Genomic DNA, 27,723 nt, shown 5'->3' with positions numbered 1-27,723 from the left:
TTTTTCATTCGTCGTGAATCATCTCAGACACGTACCGATCAAACAAATAAAATTTTACCGAGACGATCGTCGTTATTGGCTAGCGTCGTTTTTTTCTTCAATATTTTCTTTTCGCGTTCCTATTCCCCATCGTCTAATCCCTCTCCAGTCAGCTATTCACGCATTCTTCTGCGTTCTCTGATTCGTGTTCGCCATTCTTTGTTTATTATGTGTCGGTTACGAAATAGAAACGGGAATAACAAAGGAGCAAAGATGCCGCTAGTCGGTGTCGCAATGTCGAAATTAGAGAAGCGCGACTAGAAGCAGGTGCAGAGATAACCGGGCGCGATCATTGAGAAGAAATCAATTCGCTAACGCAATTTGTTACGATAATCGATTACTTAGTGCAGTACCTTCGGTCATTCTATGTATACTAACATGTTAGACTAATCTGTTGTTCACGGTTCCTCGCTTCGCGTCACTTCGCGGTATGACCGTGTGTAAGTACATACAATTATGCGATATAACCTTTATGCTACCCTCTTTGTTCTCTTGAGGCGAATTTCACGTGACATCGCAGGATATGGAGCACGGAAGACGGAGATAGTATGGGGACAAGTGAACGGAACTGTTTCTTTCCCATGGTAAACGAAAGGGATGTATTCGAGAATGCGCTTCGTGGGTCACGGGAACCAAGTATCAAAACGTATGTTAAGTTATTGCTCCTCATGGTCGAACTTAAACACGTGGAGTAATTTATCAATTTGTGAATATGTTACGGAAGTGCTTCGTACTCGCGCGCCGCGAACGTTAAACGGCAATGTTTGCAAATCTCAATGCGTGGATATCACGAGTTGCGTTTGATTTTCCATTTCCTAACTTCACATTCTCTTACTATTTATTTCCTCTACTCTGTTGCCTTTACGATTATTAAATAGCTGCATGCGATCGAACGTTGTTTTTCATTCTTTCAACTGATCCTGCTACCGTGATATCGGCACTTCTTTTAACATTGATTTTTATCGTTTCATTTACGCATGTATTGCTTTGTGCGATTACGCAAATCAAATTATTGCTTGAACACACTTCACTTATATGTATATCTTACCACACAACTGGTCGATGCGAGAGAACCTCGATCTAAATGTATTAAGTTCTTACAACTCTGGTTCGACGATACACGTTTCGACCGTAAGGTTCCATTCAAAAATTGATGGAGTTTCGCGTATAACATCGTATAACGTACCGTAATAATCATCTATTCCCTACCCTTTCCCCCTCTCTATCTAACTCTTATGATAGACAAATCATATGTATTTTATCTTTCCTACATTTACACACACACACACACACATATATATCCCTAGCTCAATTTTATCTCTCTATCTCTATACATCTACGTGCCTACACTTTTCTTCGTTGTTTAATTACTTTCATTTGTACTCTTTTACTCTTCTCTCTTTAAGTTGTTTTATCTAAGATCATGAAAAACTTCTCATAAAAATTAACATGACTCTATTCGGCTAATGGAGACGATAAAAAAATACATATAATACATAGCTGAAACTCGATTTGTGTGAACGTAAGGCTGTACTAAAAGAAATTTCCGCGACGCATGGATCTAATCATTCGTCTTGTCGTATAAGTAGATTTTTACGTACGAAAGTACTTGAAATGTGTATATTTAGATATATAGTGTTATTAAATTCGAGAATCAAAATGAAACACTCGGTTCGTAGATTAACCACAAAAGGAGCTTACGTAATTAATCTTTTAAAAAGTAGATACAGATATATCGCATGATAAAGGTACGAACCAATTCTTATTCTTCGTATATGAATCTTGAAATGAGTAGTGTAACCGATCCAAGTCTAATTTTACATAGTTTCGATAGGATTAGTTGATAACATGTACGTCTTTCATCTATTGTATATAAGACATGAAATTTTACAATGTTAGTCGTCGTAACAACATGTTGTTATATGCTTAAGAACGATTGTTCGATGTTCCATTCCATGTATACAGTGTTGCGCTTAACAGTAATTGTTCAACTAACACTAAATTGACTAGTTAATTAAATAAGAAATGTATCAACAATTGTACGGGATTATACGCGAAACAGAATGAAGGAAAAATGACAAGTGACGTTTGAGTGAGAAATTATAAAAAAGGACTAACAAAGAGACGAGTATATACAATAGTGAAACAGCTAAATTAACGAAGAAGGAAATTGTTAAACAGGTAGGTACTGATAGATAGGTAGTCTGGCGGCAAACAGGCAGGCAGGCAGGCAGGCAAGCAGGCGACAAACAGACAGGCAGGCAAACTAGCTAGCAAGCAAGGAAGGCTTATTTCAAGTGACGATCGATAAATTCGCGCTTGCTCCGTTTAATACGAGTTCCCGGCAAACGTCCTGAGCGAGTTTTAAGGAGACAAGCGTGATGCACGATCGAGATCAGTCGCGATGTAACCATAGTGTGAAACGGCCTCGTACAGGCCCACGAGCCTTACGGTTGATTTTTCTTTTTCCCAGAATCAATGTAATCTCGAGAACATCACTGAAAATTAGGATTCTCGAGTTTATGAATCCTGTCAAAGTTCAACGTACCGTCAAAGATCCGTTTATAAAGGAGCAGGTAGGACATACGCATTTTCAAATTTTCCTGCATCATTCATTTTGCCTTTTTTAATAATTTCTTTCTTCGATCCAACGTTTTCTTCCTCTTCGAGCATACCTCTCACGTAAACAGTAGGGACGTTAGTTATCAGACACATCTCTCCGTACGGATCTAGTGAAATAATGGAATAGAAATTGTACCAACATTAATAACTGTTTCCAACTCGTTTCTTTTCATATGCTTACAAATGTTCGATAAGAAAAAAAGTGACGCGTAAACGTAATATTGTGAAAAATCAAGTTTGAAGAATTATGCAAAGTACACGAAAGGCGTAGGGTAACGGTCGTTTATAGTCTTACCCCTACGGATGATAAAAGAAGTGAAAGGAGGAAACGCGAAACGTTAGCTGTAAATACATTTATTTGAAGAAAACTTTTCATAGAAATGATAACGTTCGAAATAGTCCTATTTCGTGGAAGTTGCAGTATTTTCATTCTTTTATTTCATTTTGATGCGACTCGAAGCGATTTCGAACGAACGAAGCTAGAGATAGCGTCCCTCGCTGGTTACGTAATTTGCTCGATTCTTGTCCTGAAATACAACGACAACGAACGAACATTTAGACAAGCGTTATCATTCTCAAAGGAGAATGGCTATATATCCGTGGCAGCGAGTCGCACGAGGTCCTCAGTAGAAGATGATAGAGGACCAGGTACATCAACATCCGGTACGACTACCTCCTGACAAGCACGCCCATATCGATGTCACAGGAGTGAAATTTGAAAAGTAGGTTTACTTGCTTCCTACTAAATTCACCTTTCAGTTTCAAATTTAATATGACGTTCATGCGTCTCGAATGCAAGTCGAGATAGAGGTACCTAGATACATAGATACGTATGAACGGGAAAAAACAAACTGATCAATAGCAATATTCTTTTCGATTATTTTTTTCGAGACGAACTAAGATAGAGATAAATATATGTATACATGGCAATGACATTTCTGATTACAGTGATCAATGTAAAGAACCTCTGCTTTCCGAAAAGCAAAGTTCCCACAGGATAAGGTCGAGAGATTCTCGGTCAAGAACCGGCATGGAATTAACATTCGGAAAGACGACTATGGGCACAAGTTCGACCACGATCATGGTCACGGGTAGCGAAGCAAATGCTAGTATGGATCCTATGGTCGGGGTGAATGTGACTACCGTCACCGCTACCGCTGCCGCCACTCTCACCACCACCGCCACTGCTTACGCCGCCACTACCCTCACCGTCGCAGCCGCAGCCGCAGCCGCAGCCGCAGCAACAGATATCACCGAGAAATCCGTGGAAGAAGATTGCGTAGAAGTTCCCATGTTCGATGAGGAAATCACCGATAGCGGTCGTCTTCCTGACGTTGTGGCCGAGAGCAAAATTTACGGCATAGCCGAGGATGAACCTCTCGAGTCGTATCTGGCAATTACTATTCAAGTTTTTATACCATTTCTTATCGCCGGCCTTGGTATGGTGGGAGCTGGGCTAGTTTTGGATTTGGTTCAAGTACGAATATGCATTTTATACCACTTCTATATATTTCGTAATATCCGTCGGATTTTCGACAGATTCTTCCCCTCGGTTCTTCAACCGATTACGAGCTTCTCTCTCTCTCTCTCTCTCTCTCTAGCATTGGGTTGTATTCGAGAAAGTGAGTGAACTGATCATTTTGGTCCCGGCATTGTTGGGTCTGAAAGGTAATTTGGAAATGACACTTGCATCGCGCCTTTCCACTCAAGCCAATCTTGGTCACATGGACACACCGAAGGAACAGTGGTACATGATCGTTGGAAATCTGGTCTTAATTCAAGTAAGTCGAACGCATACTTTCTACATTTTTCTTAACTTTCCAACGCTGCATCCTTCACTCGTTACGTGTCATCTTCTTTTTACCATTTCATTCCAACATCCTACGATTTTCCTACATTCAATCCACACATTAACCGAATAAAAGTGGTACAGCAAAAGAGACTGCATCTGTCAGGCAATATGATCTTTGAGATTATTCCAAGTCCCACGACTCGCGGACGCCTTATCATTGGCGCCGCGATTTTATTTGATTACGCTTTCGACGCGTCAACGGTAAATGGCCTTCAAGAATAACCGTCACGTAGGTATATCGCGGATCAACGCGCAAATATCTACGAAACAAAATACTAACAGACTTCTTGGTAATTCTATATACCAAAGCAAGTGCATACGTGGACAATCAAAATTACGAATTTGCCAGACTTTGTTCAAGAGCATTCTCTGTCACTGTAAATTTTTACCATAACACTAGACATTTTTCCTCCTCTCTTCTTCTCCTTCGATACATTTTCGTCCCTTTTACTGTTTACTTGTACGTTTGTGTAAAGAAGGTCAGTTCGTGTTGGCAGTGCCAGGCGATAGTGGTTGGATTTTTGGGCTCCGTGGTGGCGATCGTAATGGGAGCATTTCGGAACGGCACTATTTCATTGGACCATGCATACCTGTTGTGCGCAAGTAGCCTGGTTACTGCATCCTTGGCTTCCTTCGTCCTCGGCTTGATAACTGCAGGAGTGATCGTCTTCTCGCGACATTGCCATATAAACCCGGATAACGTCGCGACGCCGATAGCCGCCAGTCTCGGTGACATTACTTCCTTAGCCTTGCTCTCTTGGATCTCGACGATTTTATACGAGTCAATAAACAAACAAGATTGGGTTGCGCCTCTAGTAATCGCTTGTTACGTCCTGATTACACCGCTCTGGGTATGGATCGCTAAAAGGAATAAGTACACCAACGACGTCCTTTATTCCGGATGGACTCCTGTCATGATCGCCATGCTGATAAGCAGGTAGGGTAGGACTGTCAATTACATATCTCACGTACGAGTCATGTAGGCTCGTGTCGAATCTGAATAGGAAAATGATCGTTTATCGTTGGTCGTAACAGTTGCGGCGGTCTAATACTAGAATTCATGGTATCACGATTCGAAAACTTGACCGTTTTCCAACCGGTGATCAATGGCGTCGGAGGAAATCTAGTAGCCGTCCAAGCAAGCAGGATATCGACTGCACTTCATAAGCAAGCAGAGTTGGGGACACTTTTAATACCACCGGGACACACGCATCCCGTCATCTTCATTACGCCTATTGCTAACTTTTTTGGCAAAGGTAACGTAACAGTCGTAACGGTTAAAAACGATTCTTATTTCCTGCTCAAACTAATTTACTTTATTCGATTATATCGTAGGTATGCACGCGAGAACAACCAGAGTTTTAATGGCAATGGTTATACCAGGTCATATAATTTTCATTTACCTGATCAATTATATGAAAGATGGCAACACTTCGATGACGCCTTTATTTGTTTTCGTTTATTTATGTGCCTCCATGCTGCAAGTTGCGGCGCTGCTCTATATAGCTTACATAATGATACATTGGATGTGGAAGCGAAAAATCGATCCTGACAATTCAGCAATACCATATTTAACAGCAATGGGAGATCTACTTGGTATCAGTTTGCTCGCGATTGCCTTCCAATTTTTATATTTGGTTGGAGATCAAGATTCCGATCGAACCATCGCACCTTGAAAAATGCGATTCGGCTCATTGTCAGTACCTTTCGACCGCAACCTACGTATGTACACATTCTACATAGTTGGATGCGAATCGATCGTTCTTCTGCACCACCTTCCAATTTCAATTTTTTCTAACGAGACAGTGGTCGACATCGACGTACAAGGCGCGTACGGCTCCTTTGCTTTCTTCGACCAATTCGACCAAACTTCTCCTTCTTTCTTTTATTCTTATGTCGTCGTTGCCATTGTTGTTAGCGTCGTTGTTATTACCAATTATTAGTTCTTCCGTAAAGGTGAATTGCGAACGTACACGATTACTTTAGCTAGCTCCGTTAGTACATATAGCGAAAAGTGAGATTTTTTCGAAACTTATGGGGGGCTGAATCAAGGCTGATCTCTAACGAGGCTGTGTTTTCACGAAAGTACATGTAAGTACCTATTGCATCGCGTATCGGGTAGCACGAGAGTAGAAGGAAATAAGTAATCAATCAGCCACGCCCACTTTCCTGCCCCCCAATTTCAATTGAATCAGAATTTTCTGTTCCGGTGCATTCGATTCCTCTCCATTTAGCTTAAAATTAAATAGTTAGTCTGAATGCGTACGTAGCTTCTTCGGATTATCATCTCGCTTTTCGCTCCTCACTTTAGATGCTGCGATCGAACTACTTTAATTATCGACGCGATCGAACGACGATCTTAAGCAAACTTTATTTCGCACGATTACATATTATCAATCAGCAGTTTCAAACTTTCACTCGAGTCAGAAGCGTTTCGAAATGATACAAACGGTTCGTGTCTTGGCGAAAAATGGAACTAAGTATCGCCTCGTTTTAGCGAATCCTTGTCGTTTAAATCAAGTGTCGCTGTAAAACAGTTGTATTGCGGAAAGAAGAAAAGCAAAGAAACTGCGTAGTATAATTCGTAAGGTCACAACGCGTATGTGTCTTCGAACAGTTGCCTTCGTATACGGCCAGAGTTAGATGCCTACATCATATAGATACCTACCGTGTAATGATCGTGCAAACTATTTTTTGATCTTTTCAAAGATTCATGAATTTATGCGGCTCTCGTTGCGGTCTCAATTTACTTAGATGCTTATTTATTCCGTATCAACTCAATAAGCGTCAACAATCGTCACCAAGGAAACGAATGTTTTCAAATGATCTTCACCAAAAATAATTATTTCTTCTTACGTACATAGTAGATATCGACAACGTTTCGATACCTCTGTCTCAATATTAAAAAACCCATTAAAACTATTTTCAATTATTTTATCGAAACATACATATCCCATACAGAGAAAATTTACATTCCATGTAGAATAGTAATGTCAACGTCCTACTACTAATGCTCGATTGATCAAACAAAGTAGTACATACATACACATGTATATGTAGTAGAGACCCATCGTCGTTCATAAAGTTACAAAAGGAAAATGAAATCACTTGTCAGAAAGACAATTCAGATCAGGGATCACTTTCTCGTGTCACGCTTTTCTTTCTCTTCAAACGTGCAAGAAAACAAAATGCGCCGGCAATTCGATGTAATTCCAGATCATATTTGATTATCTTGCAATGAGAGTCGTAATTATGTATGTAGCTTACATCGTACAAGTTCCCCTATAGATCATCAGGGGAATAGAACTCGTATAATACTATGTACATCACTGCGCGGAGTTTAGGTACTTTCGAAAAGAATATAAAAATCAATAGGGAAACTATACCAAAGATTAGGCTATAAATATGTATATGTGTGTGACAATAATGCTTGATTCCGAGAGGCAGATGACTATATTTTACTATGCTACTATGTTAATCATTTCCTTTTACGCATAGGGCAAAGATTCGTAAAATTAGAATGTGACGCGTGGTTTTCGGTCGAAGAACCGAAAAATCGAAAAAAAAAAAAAGAAAGAAAAAGAAATATTTCGCTGTTCGATTATCGATACCCTGGGATTTTTTAAAGTTGCGTGAACGAATGTGCCAAGGACGACGTTAAGATACAGACTCAAAATATTTCTTTCGAACAGTTTATCTTAATCGTTCTGCGTGAGTGAGCGAAAAGGAGAGTTATCTATACATAGAAAACAAAAAGAGTGAGGATGGGAAGAGAGAATCAACACACGCTTAGTTCGAAAAGAAGAAGGATTGAATATTTTTAATACGGTGCTAACGTAAAAGTAATAAAAACTTAGAAAATAAAGAAATGGGTGTAAGCTGTTTAACGGTAATCGTTATGAATCAAGAACAGATCTTGTCGAGATTTGGGATATCTGTTCTCTGGTACGGTCTCAAGAATGAATCACGCAAACTACTATTATTCTTTTTTGAAGAATGAAATAAAGTTCAAGGTGTTGTGCCACAGGTACAGAGCGTCTGGACGCACATGTAAAGAAAAACATGAATGTAGTTTTATACAATAAAGTCGAAAATCTGATGAGACTTTTTGTGTTCGTTCCTTCGTTCTCCCCACTCCCTCCATTCTCATCGCTTACTTGAAAATTTGACACACAGGTTACACAGATGTTGCAATGAAATGATGGGTCACCAGGAATGATCCACACAAATTACATTAAAAACTGCAACAAAGTAGAAAATATTCGAGTTCATTTATTGCGAGAGTTTTAATCTCCAAAAATAAATGTACACTTGGTGCAGCTTCAGAGGCGATCAAAGAAACATACAATACAAGACGCGTATCGTACGTGTACATACCTATGTGTATAGCGTCCACGTGTGTATACAGTTATAAAAGACCAAATTCTAAAGAGTAGCAATAACGAAACTATTACAAAAGTACGAATTACACGCGTCAGATACGATGAATTAGTTAACAACGAACGAATGAACGAATGAATGAACATGCTTGTTGTGATCGTAGAACCATAAATGTAATTCAATGATGACAGGTGGATTTTGCGTTCAACTCGATACATGTATATCACATATTTATACATGATAAGCTATAATACAATATATACGTTAGGTTTGAAGAGAGACTATCGTCGTTCCACAAAACGTAAAAGTAAAAACACAAAACAATTGTACATGACTCAGTCTAACAGAGCAATCGCAAACTTTTTTACTGTAATTTCGCTTCTTCCTTTGCCTTCCAAAGAATCAACTCCATACAGGCTACAGCGTCTTCCTTGCTATCGTGACCACCAACTGCAACGTTATTAAAAATCAATGCAATCTACAATAAAGCGAAAAATTTGTTACGACAATTGGCTTTTAAACTGACCGTCGTTTTGAATAAGTTTCCTCAGATACTCGGAACAGAGATTCTTCAAAGCTCTCTTCTGTGGATATCCATTTTTGTGCGGAAACATTACGCTCGTGTCGACAACAGTATCGTGTAAAAGTCTTAAGGCTTTGAAATCGCTTTCAAGACTGTGACCCACTAATATCGTCTTTTCTGAAAACATTGTCAGTAACGTGGCTTGAACATCCAGTAACGTTGTTGTTACATCTTTCATACTTTCTTCTGTGATTCCGGAAAACCTGCGTATGAGCAACCACAACGATATATACATATATATATATACATATTGTCGCTACTTCTGCCTTCCTATCGCGTAAAACAGGTAAGCAAATAAACGTGCAGGTGAAGAACATTTCGGTAGGTACTCTACCTCGTATTATAATCGATTATTGCATTTTGCGGTTTAACTAATGTCTCGTACACTACGTTGCAATCGTCGTCGATAACAGTAATCCTAGTTAATTCTAATCCTTGTGTCGTGTAACTCATTTCACAATCGAGAGCATATACTCCTTGTTCTTCGACCAGCATATCTTGACGATAAGAGAAAATGAAAAAAATCTCTGTTAAACTCTCGATCGAGAATGAAGGGAAAGCATTAGCTACAAAAATATTAACTACACACATTTACCTTTCGGCAAAGTTCTCACGTAACCACGAAGATTTTCGTAATCGGTGTATTCCCAAACGTGTGTTTTCGCATCGCAACAACCGGTCGCAGAACCATATTGCTGACAACAAGTGTACTTGCCTTCTCCTCTGATCGTAATCTTTCTACCCCAATGATATATGCAGTTTTGTTGCCGCAACGCGAATCCTTGTTTATCTATCACGTAAGCCTGACCGCATCGACTGCAAATTCTTTCGTTAGGCACTTTTGACAAGACACTCTGATTCCGCGAATTTATTACGTAGATTTTTGCACGACCCTGCAATCAATCAATTTCAATCATAAACGCATTACACCTTCTCACATTCTTTTTTACCTTTTGACCGTCTGGATGTGGCCGAGGAAATCCGTTATCTCGAAGCTGTTGTTCCGTCATTATCCATTTTTTTAACATATTATAAAGCATCGCTCCTCTGAACTCGGTAACTGATCTTTTCGTTTTAAGAACACTCCAAGAGCCTTTCGCTTTGCCAGCGAGTACCGCTTCGTGAGATACCATACTGCTACCCGACGTTGACGCTAGACTACTCTCTAGCGATGGATTTTGATCAATTTCCTTTCTCAATCTATGGGCGGCGAGCATACAGGAATTTTTATAAACGGCCAATGCCTTACATCTCTCGTGACAAGCGTATTCCTCTTTGACCGCACGTTGCGCAGCATCTTCAGCGTTCGTGTAAATCTGTACACACACATCGTGCATCATGTTTACATAATACTGACGAACATTCAAGGGAAACTTTTGAGTGGTGACTTGCAATGGCTCGGGTCTAATCAGTTGTGGAACCTAAAAGAACAAACTTGTAGAACATGAGCATGCCTCTAAAGTCTAATTGTAAATAATGCACTGTTAGCAGAAACACGTGCTCACCATTTGAGGAACATGAGCGATGCGTACACCGCTCTTCGCTGTTTGTGCGGCTGTTTTATTGTTATCCGTTACTTTTGTATCCATCAATTTGTTCACATTTTCTACCAACTTTTTCTTTTCTATTGCTAAAGATTTCGCATATGGAACATGAGCGATTCTGACACGACCTGTCATAAACATCACAAAACAAATTTCTTTCAAACATTTCTCAGATAATATAGATAATATTAGATACTTTCTTGAGAAATCATTCTCTTCATTACCGTTCCCATTTAATTTTAATTCATTATTGTATGCCACTGCTCCTGTTGCTTCAACATGGCTTCGACGTATATCCTTCATTATATTGCTATTCGCTGAACCTGTCTTTTCCGTTATAGTATCTCTCATCAAACGCCATCTCTCATACATTTTTTGCTGTGGATTTATCAATTTTTTCTGCTGTTGGCTAACAATAGCCTGCCTGCTAACACATGTGGCTGCTGAAGGGTGCGCTATTCTTTTTTTCCCCGTATCTTCGTTTTGCTCTATCTCGAGAATCGACATTGATTCTTTCGGCGATATCATCGTATCTTTTGGTCGATCCGGCGCTTGGTACTCCTTATCATCATTTTCAACAGAACGAACAATTAATCCTATGTCAGTTACAGAGGTGAGCGAAAGAAAATGAACGACAAGTTTACAAAAAATACATTGGTTTGACGAAACAAATTCATTTTATAACATTATACTTTTAATTATAATAAAATTGCAACACAAGTTTTGCTTCCGTTCACCGATGCATATACAATTCTCGGCCAGATTTTAACCCATCATCACTATCGATTCAAACTTTTCTAAATACTTACTAAAAAGTTCTAATTTATTCGGCATACCTGAAATATTTTTAAACATTCCTCCTGCACATCATGATCTGAATCGGACGCAGTCAAAATTGTATCATCGATATCGTTGTCAACGACAGTATTGTGATGGTCATCGTCTTCATCATCGTCGTCGTCATCAGAATTTGCTCGAATACTTTCCACACATTTTCGCTTGTCAACTGAAATTCTTTCGCTGGTCTCCACTTGTATTCGTGATTCTTCAATCGTTTTAACATCGGTTTTATCGCTTATTTTTCGTCGCATGTTCTCATCACATTTTTTCTTCCTATATTCTTGTCTTCTCGAAGATTCGGAGGAATTTTTCGAATCGTGCTCGCGATGCTTTTCAGATTTACGATAACTCTTTTTATCCTTACTCTTGTGCCTGCTTTCGCTTTTCTCCTTACTTCTTTTTTTACTTCGTTCTTTACTCTCCTGCTCTTGCTCCTTGCCCCGGCTTTTATCCTTATCGTGCCTCTTACTTTTTGAATTTTTGTTTTCACGCCTTGAATGGCTTTTATCCTTACTTCTACTACGGGACGTAGAACATGATTTTTCATTCGAGTCGCGTCTTTCTTTATGACTTCTATGAGAAGAATCATGACTTTTCCGATCTTTGCTTCCACTCTTGTCTCTGTTTCTGCATTCTTTTGTATTTTTCTTGACACTTTTATCCACAGCGATTTTCACCGCGTTGTCTTTCTCGCATCGCGTAATCTTCGAGATTTCTTTGGTTATAGATTCTTCTTCCATCGAAACATCATTGTCGCTCAATATCTTCTCGTTCCAACTTGCTTCGCGTAATTCATCGTTAGAATTTATTTTACCATTCACAAAATTATCCTTCTTAACTTCACGACAGGATGTGCTTTGTGGTACAAATTCATCGCTACCCTTCTTTTCGGTACGATCGTACTCTTTGATGATATCTCGGTTATCGTTGTCATTTTCGGCATTGTCGTCGTCATCGTCTGAAAATTTTGGTTCTATGGATTCTTTGTCAAGTTGTACATTTGAAACATGTTTGATGTCTGGCGATACCTCATCAGTGATATCGAAATCTGACGTGAATCGAGCTAACGTCGATTCACTTAGATTTTCAACAGTCTTTAACGGAGCCTTCACTTTCTTCGGAACATATTCTTCCCTTCTCTTTTTACATTTTGGATAATACGCTTCCCTGAGTTTAAGCAGGTACTCGTTCGAACTACCCTCTTCGTACGAATTTGACGAAACTGAGTCGGATCTACACGTTGGTATGTAACTTTGGTTAATATCCCGAATTTCAGAGCTGATTATCGTCGTAGGTTTATATTTGACTTCGGTGGTTTGAGACTCTGGGGTTTCACAACTTATGCCTAACCATGGTTTAATACCCTCTGGAGAACATTTCCGTTTCACTGCTACTCTACTTTCTCTAGTCGGCATATACGATATTATTGGTATATGGCGTTTTTTCAATTCCGCAATTGGTGTAGGATTATAAACGCACGGAACAGGTTTATTTAACGGAGTCGTTTCATCTGTTCCACTCTTTGCAGTCTCTGTTGCAACAACATCCAACTTACTCGACGATCCAGAGGTCAAAGTTGGTTTCAATCCTTCGACTACTTGAGAGACAACATTCTGACACGATAGTTTCTCTGTATCTGTGACATCTTGAGTGGCAAGAACCTTCTTTACAGCTTCTGTCACTAGCTGTTGCAAAACATCCGATTCTGACTGTATTGCTGTAGTTTTTGACTCTTGAGGCTGTCCCACCAAACGACTTTCCAGCGTCTCAGTCGATTCCGTTGTACTGCCGGCATCTTCTAGAACACATAGGATGAAACTGTTTCGCATAGGATAGAGAAAAATACGAACGTAATCCTAACATCTGATTATAGAGAAATTCACTGCGTGTAAACATTTATGCCTACTAAGTTTTCGATAATAGAATACTCGATCTATAAAACCAACTTACCTCGCTTTGAGTGCTTGAAATGACAATAAGGTCTATCGCATGATCCGCTTTCGTAAAACGGGCAATTAATTGCTTTAAAATAACCAGTCGAAGGCAACATAACTATATCATCGTTTTTTGTTCTCTCAATCGCTCATTCGTTAACCAAGAATTATCGAAGTCGTATAAGAACAACAACTATACAGCTTCGTAAGTTAAAGCAATTCGAAATCTTACGAATTACGAAATCACAACATAAATAATATTTCTTTTCATATCGAGTCAATCTATTTGCGATCATCGATCGCAAAAGTTTCGAAACATTTTACAAGATATACTGGAAATACATTCCCAACCGAATCTCACTTCGAACACAGAGGTTATCTGTCGGTAACTAGAACATCACGCACTTATCCTTTTGCCATTTATTCGAAGGATCATTCGGAGCATTGTTCACCATCCTCCCGCCCTTCTGCTTTAACCGACACTACTAACCACTATCCTACATACACATACGTATGCAAACAATCGGTCAAAAAAATAACTTGCACTCTAACACAAATGCATAGCTAGTAATAACTAGTAACACTACCTACATGCAATCAGTGAGTGATTCTACTCAGTTCTACTTCACTAAACTGTATAACTGTATACGGTATAAGGTTCAGATGTTTGCGAGCGTTTGATCTACGCTATCTTATAAGAATATACCTTGCGCGGCGCAAGTGGAGGGACAGGGTATTAAGTTTTACTGATTCACATGTATGCTTATTCTTCACATAATTTGCAGTACATGGTAAAAAAATATGAAGGAGAAATTACAAATCAATGAGAAATGCCATTTGTAAGCCACGTGCACTATTATCTCGCAGAAAATTAGCTAGAAATAGTGTTAAAGGTATACATGTAAATTGGAAATAGCTTAGTATCCTGTCCTCCCACAAGCGCTGCGCATCTTATATTCTTACAAAATGGCGCACACCTATAGCTCTCACCACCAGAGTATGCTCAGAAACAGAAGCCCTGTACTGTATCCAGTTATACTTATACGGATCATTGTTCTACTCTACATGTTCCTTCAAGGCTGCGATTCGTCAAATTGGCAACGTATCTATAGAGAGCGTACATTTTTTTTTACCGACTGTATAAATCCATACATATACGTATATGGATTCATACTTACTCATGCACCCATTCCTTGTAGTGTCCCTCTAAGTAGTCTTACCGATCATCTCCACCACTACTTTTCCGCCATTTTCCGGCAAACGGGGAATACAAAAATTCTAACCATTACAATTTTTAAATTTTTTGCATATTTATTGCATATTGCATTTACTTAAATAAACTTATAGGGACACTACTTCCTTGTCGTCTTTATTGCCATCTAGTTGCATCTGATTTACCCTTGTACAGCCATAAACAATATCTTATAAGATAGACCGATAGACCTATCTTCTTATAGAAATATGTGTCACGTGATCTGAATATCGATATCGCGAAAAATCACTGTTTCGTACTGACCTGACTGACTATACCTAATTACATTGTTGATAGTGGTATATTTCGTGCGCGTACGCTTTTATCTTATTCCTATGATCCTACATATTGTTCTCATTAGAAATATCGAAGATATAGATAAACCTGTCATCTTATGTGGTTCTTTCGTTTTAATATGAACTGGGATAATTACAATAGACATATGTAGGTAAATGAATAAGAAATGAAACAGTAAAATATTTGAACAGATAAAGCACTCTGAGTTTTCCAATTTCGATTGATTTTCATAGCTGTTAGTATAAAGTAGAAAGGTATCAAATCAAAACCGATCAATTTGATCGAGCAAGTTCTAAATATACATATCCATTAACATTGACTCTAAAATTTATTAAGTTATGCGTGTAGACTTTTACAATTAATTAAAGCGTTCGTAATACAGATTTTGATCTTTTCTTAGCTTTCCTTTAAACTTCCAAAATTTATAAATTAATACGTTATTTTGATAAATATCTTTAGTTAAGCAATAAAGTAGTAGAGAAGATACTAGCACTTGCCATTACATTAACATTTCCGATATAACGAAAACTTACACCTACCCGGTTCCGTTACGTTTCTATCACAGATTCTTAAAAACGGTATCGTAAAATCGCAACAGAACGTACATACATACACATTCGATTAATCTGTATTATATAACAAACAACAATCTTTCATCTGTTTAACTCATTGAAATTAGTGCCAGAATCTTCTGTTATCGAGGTAACGGCATTACGTAACATGCGCTGTAATGATTTTCTTTTATCTATATATGTACACACAGCCACCCACACACGCGTGCGCACATACACACACACATTTTTGTAAAATATACTATAACAAAATGGTACAAAACACAACAAGCATTTTGGCAGTATCACCATTACGGAGTCAGTCACAATACACCGATAACAATTTGTCGATTTACATGTATCTATGTATGTATATGACATAAATTAATGTCGTTTTTGCACAATGATTACCTATTAACGATTATCTTATCGCGTTGCTATCTTATATAGCTAGGATAGTAAAAACAATTGGCTTGTGTAATAGACAGAAATTATACAAATTGGTTATCGTGCATGAACGATTAGTTGACTCTTTTGTGCGTCTTCACTTTCCACCGTTACGAACGAAGGCAATTCGGCTTTGGTAGCTAACTGCAGAGCATCAAACCATCTAAAAATTTTACAATCCTCGTGAAATAGTTGAACGTATAATTATAACTTCATACAAGTACGTGTACGTTTACGTTAAAAACATACTTTTGTTTGTCCTCTTGCGACGATGCTTGTAAGTAGTAACTTTTCCTAGAATGATGCATCTTAAGAACTTTCGACCGGTCTTTAGAACTCAAAGGATCTTCATCGAATAACTTGGAACCTTCCGTGATAATAAAACCAGGCATAGGGGTTGCCGTTAGTGCCATACTTTCAGATTCGGACTTAAAAGTATACAAAACAAAATCGATATGTAACGCGAACCACCGTCGTATCCAAGGTTTACTTGGCTGTGTTTTCAACATCAGATATCCAGATATAACAGAAGATGCGTTTGCTGAAACTTGCAATAGACTTGGTACTAGCCCGGATGGAGAAGAAGAGGGCGATTTAACAAGTGGCTGCGTTAAAGTGGCATGACACAGACGACAGACTCTCATAGTTTTATTATCTTCGAACAGTAGCTTTTGATTGGAACATTTACTGCAAACTACCTATAACAAGTAAAATAATTGAAAAAAAAAAGAGAAATAAAATCGAGAAAGACGATCAGCCACTCATCTCATATTGTTTAAACGAAATTTCTTCTTCGGCAAGTTTCCCTTCATTAAGGATTTCGATTACTACGAAAAAAGATGTACATATGCAATACTCAGATTACATAAAGGTACTTACTATCCCGCAAGCTCTGCAGTTGTGTTTTCGCTTCATGACAGAAAATATGACATCACATATCATGCATCTAGTTACGTCTTCCGTTTTCACCGTGAGTGTTTTATCATTTCCCGTTTTGAGACTCGCCTTCCTTTTCACAATTTCTTGCATCGTATTGAAGAGAGCATCGAGCCATGCTGCCTTTTCTTCGGCAGCATGAGTGTAGAGTTCCACGCTTTTCTCTTCATCTCTTATGTAAAAAGTATTTGCAGTTTCTAAATTATCACCCTCCATTACATGTAAATTTTCGACCATAAATTTAGCTCTCAATCGATACAGTGGTCCAGGTATCAGTCTTATCGAACAAAGTAACAGTAAATCGCTGAACTGAAAATTGGAAAAATATGATTATGCAAGAGACTGAAATCATCAAAACCTAGAGAAAAATGGCAATGACGGTGACGATGACGATGGCAACTTCGACGGCGACGGCAAGGGCGACGACGACGACGACGACAACGGTGACGACGACGACGACGACGACAACGGTGACGACGGCAACGACGACGACAACGACGTCAATAACAACATATGAGGATCAATTACTTCTTGATCTGTACCCTTGTTACATGTGTACGCGTGTGTAGGATATAGTGCGCATATCGAACATTGTACGTACGTATATACGTATGCGTTCGCACAAATGCACGACATATTTTAGCAAATACGCGCTATAGTATCTTATGTACATACCAAAAATAAGTGCCTTTCCTGGTGATCACCACTCCTTGCTGAAATTTTTACGATACGACCCTCCTTTATGAGTTCCCTTGTAGCACTAACTAGATCCGTCGTGTCGTATATGCTCTCTTGTATTTCGAGAAGTTTTTTAAACTTGTCAATCTTCTTCATTGCATCGTTCGTGTGATTAGTAGCAGTAGATACTAATTCCAATGCCTCTACGAGAAAGAAAGCCGTCTGTTCGTTTGATTCTACGATTACAGCAGTCGTCACCAACTATACAGACGTCTATTTAAACGTGCACCGTTCAATAGACGTTTAAATAGAAGCCAATCCTCGTTAGATGCACGTTATTTTACGCGAAAGTAATTCAGGGAATGGAACTCGAAAGATCCTTACTTTTAGCATCCTCGTAATCAGCGTTCTCTTCCGTAAGGTTTCTCAGGTAATCTTTCAAAAGCAGCTCGTATCTTGGTAATCTTTGTATAGGACTCAACATATGATGGGGCAAAGATAATTTGGCACATTCGTCCAATTTTTGAATTTCGTTAATAATAGTAGCGAATCTGGCGACTTTCGTCTGCAGGCTATGTATTAAATTCATAGCATAATCAAAATTTTTTACATATTCCGTGTACATCTTAAGAAATGGAGCAAAATTTTTCATAATATCTCCAATTCTGGGATCTGATTCCCAGTTTTGTACTCTTTCTTCAATCTGGGGTAACAGAAAATCATTATGAAACTTGTAAATAGATTTAACATTAGAGAACATCTGTTGTACAGTTTCAGGAGGGAACATAGGATGTGCTCTATTCTCTTGATCAACTCTAAATTGGAATACTTGATCGATGAGATGTAGTACGTTCACATAATTCCTTTCAGTAGCTAATAGTTCTTCAGCAATTTGATGCGCTTTTTTTTTTTTTCTAGAATCTACAGAATGCGTATCACTATTTGTCTTTGATCCTAACGACAATTCATCAGTCTGATCAGAAATTATTGTAGAATCTGTTCCAGAAGATTTCGTTCCCTCAGATTCTTCTTCGCTCTCCGATTCGCTCACAGTGTAAGATTCGGCTTGACGAGAATTTCTCTCTGCAGCTAAATATCTGTAAATTTTTAAACGTTAGATAACATGATTAATTGATAGTAGTTCACATTTGTAATTCAATTGTAATGTACCAGATGATCTATCAATTACACAACCCACCTACTACTTCTATATTCCAATACGCTATGAGAAACTCTAACAAATGGTGTTTCCATGGAATTGTCCTCATCTTCACCATTATTAATGCGCTCGGTGGAGCTCCTTGTTGACATTACAAATGGTCGAAACCATGGGAAGCCACCAAAAGTAGCAATTCTACGAAAGGAATGCCCATCGTATTCTTGCTGCTCTCTATTATCACCTGTCAATGTATTGGAACAACTGCATGGACTATTTGTACAATCTTGACTTTGACATTCTGTAAGTTTACAAAGATCAGACTGATTGACTTCCTCATCAATTTCCAACTTTGTATAAAAAGTGCTATTCGACGAACGAGTCTTAGAGCCAAACATTTCAAGATTTTCTTTCCAATCTGTTTGATCGCCAAATTTAAAGATCAACTTTGCCACCCAGTGCAAAACATCTATCGATTGACTGTGTTGCATCCTATGCCTAGATAGAATTGGTTGCTGAGTTAAGAGAAAGAGTAAGCACAATGTTATCCATTTACTATTATAAGTAATTACCTGTTTTAGGCATAATCATTGTTTTATTCGATGATTACAACTAAATGATTCCTCTATTCGTTCGTAATAGACGAGAGTGACAAGCAACAACAACCAGGAACGTATGTATAATGTCCTATAAACGTTAATCATTGTACACACGTTTGACGAATATACGTACGCACGCGACCGTCATAAGATTGCACATGTCAAAAACCTCAAATTCTACCTCCTCTGTTAGCATATCAGAGATTTGTACGTAATTAAATACTGGGAAACGTTTCGGTAAAAATATTACAATCAACTAAAGTAGGTGTGTATTGAATCATACGTTACAACCGTCTTGCAATCCCATCTCTTCTTTTTCCTGACGGAATATTTTTTCGTTTTCAATTCTGGATACAAAATTATGTGCTAATATTTTATGAAAGAACGACTAATAGAAAGGAAAAAAGAAAATACAATTATGGTCCCCAAGTTGGATCAATTTGAACGTTTTCACTCACTCACGATTAATGAGAAGACAGGACAGGCTAACGTAGATCGCGATGCATACGCATACGTGTGTGCATATGAACCAGATGAACATATATTCACAATTTACGCAACCACATATCTACGGATCCTCCCTTGAATTCGACAGCCTCTTGAAATCAACGATACCCACACATAATATATATCATATCAAATGTGGATGCACGCAGGTGTGTAGGTAGATAAAGGAGTGTTTTTATTTGATCCAGTTCCATTGGAATTAACCAATTAGAAAGCAAGATTCGACAGTATGAAAGGATCGTTCAGAAACGAGTCGTCACGCGTTCAAATAGAAATACCGAGTGGTTGGAGTATGTCCAGAAACAATAACATTTATAAAAATAATAGTTAAAATTGAAAATACCTCGAGACTGTGGGAAAAAAAGCAAATATAAAGTGAAAATGATGAAAAATGTGTAATCGTATTCAGACAGCATGAAAGTATAATAATCTTAAACATAAGGTTTATCTCGTGTCTTTACACTTCACAATGTAGCTTCGAAGAAAAAGTTCGTGCTTGTCGAAATTGGTTATCTAATGGTGCGTAAAAGTGATGTATTTCCGCGTTATCAAGGCTTAGCGAATATCATTTTTATTTCTATTCAATACGCATTAATTCGTCAAATGGTTTCGCGGGTATTCTCGTCTATGGGTAATATTTCCCAAGATTCTTTGGTAGAGAGATCGAGGCTGCGCGAACATTGAGAATTGAATTTTCTGTAGGAGAAAGAAAGAGAAAACATGATGGAGAGAGAAACAAAAGACGTTCGAATTCATTCGATTCATTCTGGTTTTCGTACGTATTATGTATGTATGTACGTAATTTTATTCCATTCTCATGGTCGCGGTGATGCAGTCGTGTCTGTCGCGAAACGAGCAACAAAAAATGGCGAATTTCTTGTTATCTCTTGCATTTTCGCGCGTTCTGTCATTCCATACAACATACAATTCTTTGGTCGCCTCACAATCGTAGTTGCGATCACCGTCCTTACTATCATTTTATTGTTAATAATCCTCTAGTGCTCATTGTCAGTATTATTGCTTCTAATAAGTGCTATTAGAGGGTTGTAACATGCATACTTACTTATATACATACATGTATGTACATATGTATATATAGAGCATAGTACATATCCGAGCATGTCTCTTCAGGTGCTCCTCGCTAGTACTCGCTAGCAAGTCTTGCAATTGTGCTTATCTCACAAATTTCGTATTATGATTGTTACAACTGGTTAGAATGAAACTCGATGCAACGAGTCGACGACTTTGCTTTGCTCGTAAAAATCCTAGTAGTGCAAGAAATTCGCGGGAATGACCGATTCTGTCGATAAGAATGCCATAATTCGGTGAAACAACGCGTGAATCTTCGATATATCGGAAACGAATGGTCGTTGATGATACCTATTTTAAGACAGATGGTTACCTGCGGACACGAAACTAAGACACAAAATAATGTCGTGGATTGTCGGCGATCATCGCGAAACGTTGTTTGTTCGCAGCTCTGGATACATAGCAAAACATGTCACAGACACAAGGCACAGAGCTTTCGAATTGTCTCGTAACTCGAGACATCGAAACCATGTCCGATGAGACACAGGTAAAGAAACATTTTTAGTTCCGATATACTCATTTTCCCTCTGCTACTTGTCATCAATTGTTCTTCTCTGTTGTTCAGGTCAGTCGTTCCGATATATTAGAATGTTTGTCGGTGTTGATTAACAGAGACAAAGCGGATAGCGATCGTACAGAAGAATTGATATTGGATGAGCATTCGTTCGGCGGTACGACACTGACAGCAGTAACATTGCCAGATGGAACACAGGCATTCTTCGCTAACAATTTCAACGACAATGGTCAGGCGATTATTTCGCATCGAGAGAATTTACGCAAAATATTATTTTTATCGATACTACGCGTAACTGTGCGCGAAAAACCGTTTATCAATTTGTATATACAGTTTTGCAGTTTGAAGGAACATTTGGGATGCATGATGCTGAAGTATCGATAAGATTAATCGAGTGTAACAATTAGTTTTTTATAGTTTCTGTGCTTTATATCAATTCCACATATCTTTGTTCACAACTTAGAGGTGGAATCGAAGGGACAAGCAACGTTACAATCTGAGAGCGGAGATACTATATTGTTGAGAGACGTATCAGAATTCGCCAACAACAAGCCATTACAAGTTGATCTGGATTCAAATATGTTGGTTCAAACTCGCAGCACTACTATAGAAAATGTTGAGAATACTTATCCGAGGCTGGAATTTATAGATGGCAATGCTTATATGGTGACAGGTCATCTCGATTTGAACAAAGACCTGTGGGAAGTCGATAATAGTAAATTAAAAAGGAAAGATTCAAAAAATCTGTTATCGAACAAGCTGTCAACTTCAAGGATCAGGCATCCTTGTCCAAGAGAGGGCTGTTCGAAAGTATATAGTACACCTCATCACCTGAAGGTGAAGCTCCTCTTCGCTATTACCATTTAAATCAGGCCTGTCCATGATCGATTCATACATTTTCTTCTAACGAGTGTGTTCACTGTACTTTATGTTATATCTAATTTCTACATTATACAGTTGACTAGATTTGTCCGATTCACATGGTCAGGCCTGGTCAAGCCACGCGACGAAACGATTTGCTAAGTTTTGTACAAAATAGTATCGTCGAATTAGGTGCACGAACGATCTCACACCGGTCAACGACCGTATCGGTGCACACATCCGAAATGTAAGAAGAGTTTCTCGACAGGGTATAGTTTGAAAGCGCATTCTCGTACGCATACAGGAGAGAAACCTTACAAATGTTCGAACGAGACTTGCGACAAGAGCTTTAAGACTTCCGGTGACTTATTGAAACATGTTCGAACGCATACCGGAGAACGTCCCTTTTTGTGTCCTTTCGATGGTTGCGGTCGTTCCTTTACTACAAGCAATATCAGGAAGGTAGGAACAAACGAAGGAATCAGAATTTAGCGTTCGCGATAACATTAGTAGATCGAGGATGATTAATTGACTCGTGTCCGTGTAACAGGTTCACGTCAGAACGCATACCGGTGAACGTCCGTACAAATGTACACAGCCAAAATGCGGAAAGGCTTTCGCGAGCGCTACAAATTATAAAAATCATATACGAATTCATTCTGGCGAGAAACCGTATGTCTGTTCAGTTGAAAACTGTGGAAGGAGGTTCACCGAATATTCTAGTCTTTATAAACATCATCTCGTAAGTCTATATACAGGGTGTTTTCAAACATGTGGAACATTTTTAGAGGATATATGTATAAATATCTCAATTGCTCTTTTTTCTAGGTTCACACGCAACAACGACCGTTCGAGTGTAAAGTCTGTTTTCGAAGGTACAGGCAAAGCAGTACGCTTATCATGCATAAGAGAACGGCTCATGCTTTGGTCGATAACGACGACAATGTAGACATTTTTTTCCAAGAGTCTGTTCAAGAGCCGTCTAATCGACGAAAGACGGATAAGCGGAAGACAAATGTCGCACGAGAAAATGCTAGCCCTTCGTTAAAGGTAATTCGTGTATATTTTAATGTTCGAACGTATTTTTAGTATGCCTTGTTACAATTTTCTCTCTTTTCATATTACGCGATCATGAAGATCACAGAAAAAAACGGACCGATTCAGATTTCCAAAGCAGTCGACGATTTAAATGATAACGAAACACAGATCCTTTTGGTCAGCGATCATTCGCAAATTGCAGCGTTACAGGTTTGTCCAACTTATATGTTTCCGTCAATTTATAATTTAGACATTTTCGACTTACTCGAAACGTTACTTCTTTATATGTCCATAGAAGATCGAGTTAAATGGGGGATTCGATGAACCTGGAATCGACGCTTCCTTCGAAGAATTAAATATAAAGATTGAAGACATAGAATTAGGATGGAATTAGTCTGTCCTCGACGTCGCATGTTGCATGAAAGTTGGAGTCTTCTCATTTTCGTTTGTCAGAGTATGATTCTAGTTCAATCAGATGCCGTGGATTATTTCCATTCTGTATTCGATTTTAGTTTCAATTGGTTTCTCCATTTTTTGTTGTCCTTTTTTGCCTAACCGTATATTGTAGCAAACGAAATACGTTTACAGATTTTTTTTCGTATTTCGCTTTTCGTATCGCGTTTCTGTATCACCTATTTCATCGAATTTCGATCCGACTCGTTCGATTATTTTACATTCGAATCTTATGTTCAAGTCTGTTCAAATTACTTATGCCTTTATCGTCAATCGATATACTCGGAAGAAAATTGACTTCGAAGCCTCAAGCTAATACACGTCGTTGCGAGAAAAGGGTATGTAAAAACATAGAGAAATTATGAAGTTTGTGATAAAATTTATGTTTTCAGTAAATAAGGTCATAATCTTGTAGAAAACGACCCTTTTGTGCGACCGAAAAGCAATAATCCCATGAAAATCCCGTAATTTCCTTTTTTCTTTGCAGACTACGTATACGTAATAATCCAATCGATTCGCTGTCATAACGAAAACCATTTGTCGTGAAAACCGTAAGACTTACGCACCTTTATGTTCGAGAATCTGAGCAGAAAAGGAGAGTACCGATCGTTATTAGCACGGTTTTACTAATCAGACAATTTTATTAACACATCGAGTTACGAGGTCTGATTTTTCGTTGACGAGAATATAGCAGTTACGTCGAATCTCGATTTTCTACGCGGTCGGTATAATACGAATTTCGTTAGTTCTTCGTTCTTTTGATAATCTTTTTTCTAGACAATCCGCATATCGTTATCGTTATGTCAATACATTTTATTTTGTTGCAAACGTACAACAGTTCTGTTGAACAGTTTAAGCCGTTCTAATTCTCACGCTTTTTAAACTAATTTTATTCTCTTCGCTGAAAGATGTTGACCTTGGCAGATGCTCGTTATTCTTGTTACGAAATAACCTGGAGGAAGGAAGGGTTGTCCGAACGGTTACTTCCGAAAGTAGTACGATCGTTTAACCGGTCGCCGGAGCGAGTAGCGATCGTTTCTTCTTCTCCCACCAGCAAAAAGGATTTCGGACGCGATTACAATCAGTCTGCGTTTGACCACGAAATACTGTTAAGCGAAATGCGATTTCGATCATTCGCACGCGAAAGGATTAAGTATCGCGTAAACGCATTCGCATGCACTTCTAAAGTTGCTCTTTCGAAAAGATAACAGAAGACCACTACATTAAGCTAGGCAAGTTTCGAGTGAGTCGGGAACAGAGGATAAAACTGTCATAAGGTACTTATCACACAGGTATTTCAAATGGCTAAATCTTTAACTGTTGAATTCTGAGAGGTGTGTGCATTAGTAGAGTATTTCGAATCATCTTTCGTAAATGATCTAATCGTCAATCTATACCGATAACGTACGTTGGTAACACATTTTTCAACGATGTCATTTTGTTTCAACGTTTTTCCGATAAGTAGCTTCTATCGATTTCGAATGATTCGTGCAAGAGCATTTAGATCAATGGGAGAAACAAAGACAAATGTTTCGAGACTAGAGTTAAATGAAAAAGCAAACCGTAAGGCGAGAAAAACCGAAGAGGAGTACGTTCGAAGTACATCCGTGCGAATGTTATTATCATTAAAATGTTTATTCATGTATATTTATATTGTCTGTTCTATACCAATCAAGGTACATATCTATATTTTACTCGAAATTCAGATAGGGTATCTCATTTCTTCCAACTATTATCGAAACGTTATCGAACGTAACATTATTGTTTCACTTTCGATAGCCTATTATCGAGAACACTTCGCTTCTGTTGCTACCGTAGGTAGTTAATCCACGTTTACTCGGTATCTGTCTGTTTCAAAGTCGACGTTGTCGCCGTTACCGTCTCTAAGTGTAAAGAAGATAAGCCCTTTTATCCGTGCATAGTCGTCGGAATTTATACAAAGGAGCTGTTATTAGATATTATTAGATGTTATTTTTGCGTTATTTTTGCGTTATTTTTGCGTTATTTAAACATATAATATTCCGGTGAACGTACGTATTAGCGAACAACGTAACATCGTTAAACGATGTTACAGAATTGATAACGAAGAAATATTATTTATAAATCGACAGATCGAATTTTTCAAATTGAAATCGTCAATGAATGGCCTTATCGTAATTGATCTTTACTTTATCGTCGTTTCGCTAGACTCTGAGGAAAATATAACGTAAATAGCGATCCAGATAGCTGTCGAAGTTTCGATTATCGACGGGACACCGAGTTACTCATTCATCTCATCAATATACATACTATACATATGTAGTATATTATGTATAAATGTACACCAATAACGATTGTCGCTCACAATCAGTTTTATTCTCTTTGATTTCGGGTTACGCAACGAGTATTGAGAAACAAGTACACACATACGTACATGCATAAAGGGTGTGCTACAGATGCAGTTGTTGGAAGAAAAACTCTGCACGCAGCAATGCTGGGATCATCAACCGAAGGTTCGAAAGCGTTGCGATATCGATATCGCAAATATATCAGAATTCGTGAAATTGAAAGGAAAGTCGACATCATTTGAATTGGCATAGCGTGTCGACTATTTACAGCCATATCGAATACGAACGTATGTGTATTCTCTTGCACGATAAATCATTCGTGTGATCGAGCTTGTCCTTCGATCTTTCAACCAGTAAGATATATAGCGTTTTGCAAAGTAAACCATACGGATTACGTAAAGGGATATTGTCAAAAGGAACATTTATATCGCCAACAGCATGGTAACTGTGAAAATTGCAGTCACGTGCGGAAGGAACGTTGTCCACCGTATTATCCACGCCGGCGACGACGACGCCGACGACGACGTCCAGTGTTCTTCGACAGTAGCCCGCGCGTTTTCTCTCTTCTATTCAAACAGCTATTCGATTTAATTGACAGTTGCTTTTGTTAAAAGCATTATCTACCTTTACAGTCTTTTGTCTCGTTAGTATTTCGATTCGTAACAATTTGAAAAGTGGCTCACGTCTTCCCTCTTGTCGTGGCCGTAATTTTTCTTAAACGCGTATAGGAAGGAATCTTGCTTATAGCGGGCTCCCCGTTGTTTATTTTCTTTTATTGTCCATTCATGCCGACAACTTGGCTGCGTTTAGCTTTGTCTGCCGTTGTATCTTGCATACCAAAGAAGAAACTGAAAGAAGATGCAGCTGTATCGAGAGTAAATTGGATGTATTCCCCTCAAGAGATAACTGGTAAATATGTATCTTTATTAAGATTTATGAACCGTGTATAATGATGCTCAAACACGGTCAACCGACCCTTATCTAATCGTATACATATGTTTTATTACATGGTAAAAGTGGACGATTTACGATTCCGCGCGATCGTTTTCAAAAGCTGACCGATATTTAACATCTTCCTTCCAGGATAAGGGGCCACGATTTTTCTATCTCGAAGAAAAATGCGTAAGAAGCTCGAAACATGAAAAATCGATTTCGTCACCGATAACGGTGGTAGGCACTGCGAGCCGTCGTGGTACTCAAAATCGTCTCAAGTATCTAACAAAG

The 27,723-nt window shown here is 38.4% G+C and overlaps 4 protein-coding genes and 2 long non-coding RNA genes across 20 annotated transcripts; 4 read left to right on the top strand and 2 right to left on the bottom strand.

Moving 5' to 3' along the window:
- Nucleotides 1–338: 338 nt before the first annotated feature.
- LOC143181275 (uncharacterized) lies at nucleotides 339–866 on the top strand. Its single transcript, XR_013002259.1, has 2 exons — nucleotides 339–479; nucleotides 560–866. It is a non-coding gene; the product is annotated as an uncharacterized LOC143181275 (long non-coding RNA).
- LOC143181261 (solute carrier family 41 member 1) lies at nucleotides 362–6,189 on the top strand. 7 transcript variants are annotated; one of them, XM_076381648.1, is made up of 9 exons: nucleotides 611–685; nucleotides 1,719–1,787; nucleotides 2,513–2,615; nucleotides 3,243–3,383; nucleotides 3,610–4,138; nucleotides 4,263–4,442; nucleotides 4,990–5,450; nucleotides 5,549–5,769; nucleotides 5,849–6,189. In XM_076381648.1, exons 4-9 carry the CDS (start codon nucleotides 3,295–3,297, stop codon nucleotides 6,187–6,189), a joined length of 1,821 nt encoding a protein of 606 aa, XP_076237763.1. In that variant the 5' UTR covers nucleotides 611–685; nucleotides 1,719–1,787; nucleotides 2,513–2,615; nucleotides 3,243–3,294. The 7 variants fall into 7 exon arrangements, with proteins under 7 accessions (XP_076237768.1, XP_076237764.1, XP_076237763.1 ...); XM_076381649.1 differs by lacking the exons at nucleotides 1,719–1,787; nucleotides 2,513–2,615 and having other exon boundaries at nucleotides 472–685; XM_076381655.1 differs by lacking the exons at nucleotides 611–685; nucleotides 1,719–1,787 and having other exon boundaries at nucleotides 5,011–5,450.
- A 2,917-nt stretch (nucleotides 6,190–9,106) lies between these two features.
- On the bottom strand, nucleotides 9,107–14,884 carry LOC143181256 (uncharacterized). 3 transcript variants are annotated; one of them, XM_076381630.1, is made up of 9 exons: nucleotides 13,811–14,875; nucleotides 11,857–13,658; nucleotides 11,245–11,581; nucleotides 10,982–11,148; nucleotides 10,427–10,897; nucleotides 10,072–10,369; nucleotides 9,811–9,973; nucleotides 9,420–9,679; nucleotides 9,107–9,343 (listed from the first exon to the last, which is right to left on the bottom strand). In XM_076381630.1, the coding sequence occupies exons 1-9, from the start codon at nucleotides 13,908–13,910 to the stop codon at nucleotides 9,258–9,260; spliced, it is 3,684 nt and encodes a 1,227-aa protein (XP_076237745.1). In that variant the 5' UTR covers nucleotides 13,911–14,875; the 3' UTR covers nucleotides 9,107–9,257. The 3 variants fall into 3 exon arrangements, with proteins under 3 accessions (XP_076237745.1, XP_076237746.1, XP_076237748.1); XM_076381631.1 differs by having other exon boundaries at nucleotides 11,857–13,655; XM_076381633.1 differs by lacking the exons at nucleotides 9,107–9,343; nucleotides 9,811–9,973 and having other exon boundaries at nucleotides 9,513–9,679; nucleotides 13,811–14,884.
- A 1,480-nt stretch (nucleotides 14,885–16,364) lies between these two features.
- LOC143181258 (FYVE, RhoGEF and PH domain-containing protein 4) lies at nucleotides 16,365–20,266 on the bottom strand. 3 transcript variants are annotated; one of them, XM_076381636.1, is made up of 8 exons: nucleotides 19,892–20,266; nucleotides 19,684–19,798; nucleotides 19,154–19,609; nucleotides 18,340–19,052; nucleotides 17,953–18,158; nucleotides 17,221–17,586; nucleotides 16,591–17,039; nucleotides 16,365–16,504 (listed from the first exon to the last, which is right to left on the bottom strand). In XM_076381636.1, the coding sequence occupies exons 3-8, from the start codon at nucleotides 19,600–19,602 to the stop codon at nucleotides 16,399–16,401; spliced, it is 2,289 nt and encodes a 762-aa protein (XP_076237751.1). In that variant the 5' UTR covers nucleotides 19,603–19,609; nucleotides 19,684–19,798; nucleotides 19,892–20,266; the 3' UTR covers nucleotides 16,365–16,398. The 3 variants fall into 3 exon arrangements, with proteins under 3 accessions (XP_076237751.1, XP_076237752.1, XP_076237753.1); XM_076381637.1 differs by having other exon boundaries at nucleotides 19,994–20,266; XM_076381638.1 differs by having other exon boundaries at nucleotides 20,173–20,203.
- A 269-nt stretch (nucleotides 20,267–20,535) lies between these two features.
- On the top strand, nucleotides 20,536–24,428 carry LOC143181266 (uncharacterized). Of its 4 annotated transcripts, none has more exons than XM_076381665.1 (9): nucleotides 20,536–20,736; nucleotides 21,696–21,793; nucleotides 21,872–22,049; nucleotides 22,284–22,657; nucleotides 22,874–23,143; nucleotides 23,232–23,423; nucleotides 23,510–23,731; nucleotides 23,819–23,929; nucleotides 24,015–24,428. In XM_076381665.1, exons 2-9 carry the CDS (start codon nucleotides 21,716–21,718, stop codon nucleotides 24,111–24,113), a joined length of 1,524 nt encoding a protein of 507 aa, XP_076237780.1. In that variant the 5' UTR covers nucleotides 20,536–20,736; nucleotides 21,696–21,715; the 3' UTR covers nucleotides 24,114–24,428. The 4 variants fall into 4 exon arrangements, with proteins under 4 accessions (XP_076237780.1, XP_076237778.1, XP_076237779.1 ...); XM_076381663.1 differs by having other exon boundaries at nucleotides 20,537–20,736; nucleotides 21,612–21,793; XM_076381664.1 differs by lacking the exon at nucleotides 20,536–20,736 and adding an exon at nucleotides 20,780–20,992 and having other exon boundaries at nucleotides 21,612–21,793.
- A 108-nt stretch (nucleotides 24,429–24,536) lies between these two features.
- Nucleotides 24,537–27,716, top strand: LOC143181271 (uncharacterized). Of its 2 annotated transcripts, XR_013002250.1 has the most exons (3): nucleotides 24,537–25,449; nucleotides 27,310–27,408; nucleotides 27,583–27,716. It is a non-coding gene; the product is annotated as an uncharacterized LOC143181271 (long non-coding RNA). The 2 variants fall into 2 exon arrangements; XR_013002251.1 differs by lacking the exon at nucleotides 27,310–27,408 and having other exon boundaries at nucleotides 27,583–27,676.
- The last annotated feature ends 7 nt before the right edge of the window (nucleotides 27,717–27,723 follow it).

Source organism: Calliopsis andreniformis, chromosome 6, assembly GCF_051401765.1.
Source record: "Calliopsis andreniformis isolate RMS-2024a chromosome 6, iyCalAndr_principal, whole genome shotgun sequence".
NCBI lineage: Eukaryota > Metazoa > Arthropoda > Insecta > Hymenoptera > Andrenidae > Calliopsis > Calliopsis andreniformis.
The sequence above is the reverse complement of the archived record's forward strand: the minus strand, read 5'-3'. Positions and strand labels throughout refer to the sequence as shown.

What these genes read in the sequence shown, in the direction of transcription:
- LOC143181266 (XM_076381665.1), top strand. Translation starts at nt 21,716, where the DNA reads ATGTCACAGACACAAGGCACAGAGCTTTCGAATTGTCTCGTAACTCGA. An exon ending in TAACAATTTCAACGACAATG is followed by an intron (nt 22,050 to 22,283) that starts GTCAGGCGATTA and finishes TTCACAACTTAG; the next exon opens with AGGTGGAATCGAAGGGACAA. An exon ending in ATGCTAGCCCTTCGTTAAAG is followed by an intron (nt 23,732 to 23,818) that starts GTAATTCGTGTA and finishes GCGATCATGAAG; the next exon opens with ATCACAGAAAAAAACGGACC.
- LOC143181258 (XM_076381636.1), bottom strand. Translation starts at nt 19,602, where the DNA reads ATGCAACACAGTCAATCGATAGATGTTTTGCACTGGGTGGCAAAGTTG. An exon ending in AGGAAAGGCACTTATTTTTG is followed by an intron (nt 17,587 to 17,952) that starts GTATGTACATAA and finishes TCCAATTTTCAG; the next exon opens with TTCAGCGATTTACTGTTACT. An exon ending in ACTGCAGAGCTTGCGGGATA is followed by an intron (nt 17,040 to 17,220) that starts GTAAGTACCTTT and finishes TACTTGTTATAG; the next exon opens with GTAGTTTGCAGTAAATGTTC.
- LOC143181261 (XM_076381649.1), top strand. Translation starts at nt 3,295, where the DNA reads ATGATAGAGGACCAGGTACATCAACATCCGGTACGACTACCTCCTGAC. An exon ending in ACAGGAGTGAAATTTGAAAA is followed by an intron (nt 3,384 to 3,609) that starts GTAGGTTTACTT and finishes TTCTGATTACAG; the next exon opens with TGATCAATGTAAAGAACCTC. An exon ending in TGCTAACTTTTTTGGCAAAG is followed by an intron (nt 5,770 to 5,848) that starts GTAACGTAACAG and finishes ATTATATCGTAG; the next exon opens with GTATGCACGCGAGAACAACC.
- LOC143181256 (XM_076381630.1), bottom strand. Translation starts at nt 13,910, where the DNA reads ATGTTGCCTTCGACTGGTTATTTTAAAGCAATTAATTGCCCGTTTTAC. An exon ending in AATGTTTAAAAATATTTCAG is followed by an intron (nt 11,582 to 11,856) that starts GTATGCCGAATA and finishes AATGATGATAAG; the next exon opens with GAGTACCAAGCGCCGGATCG. An exon ending in CACATCCAGACGGTCAAAAG is followed by an intron (nt 10,370 to 10,426) that starts GTAAAAAAGAAT and finishes GATTGATTGCAG; the next exon opens with GGTCGTGCAAAAATCTACGT.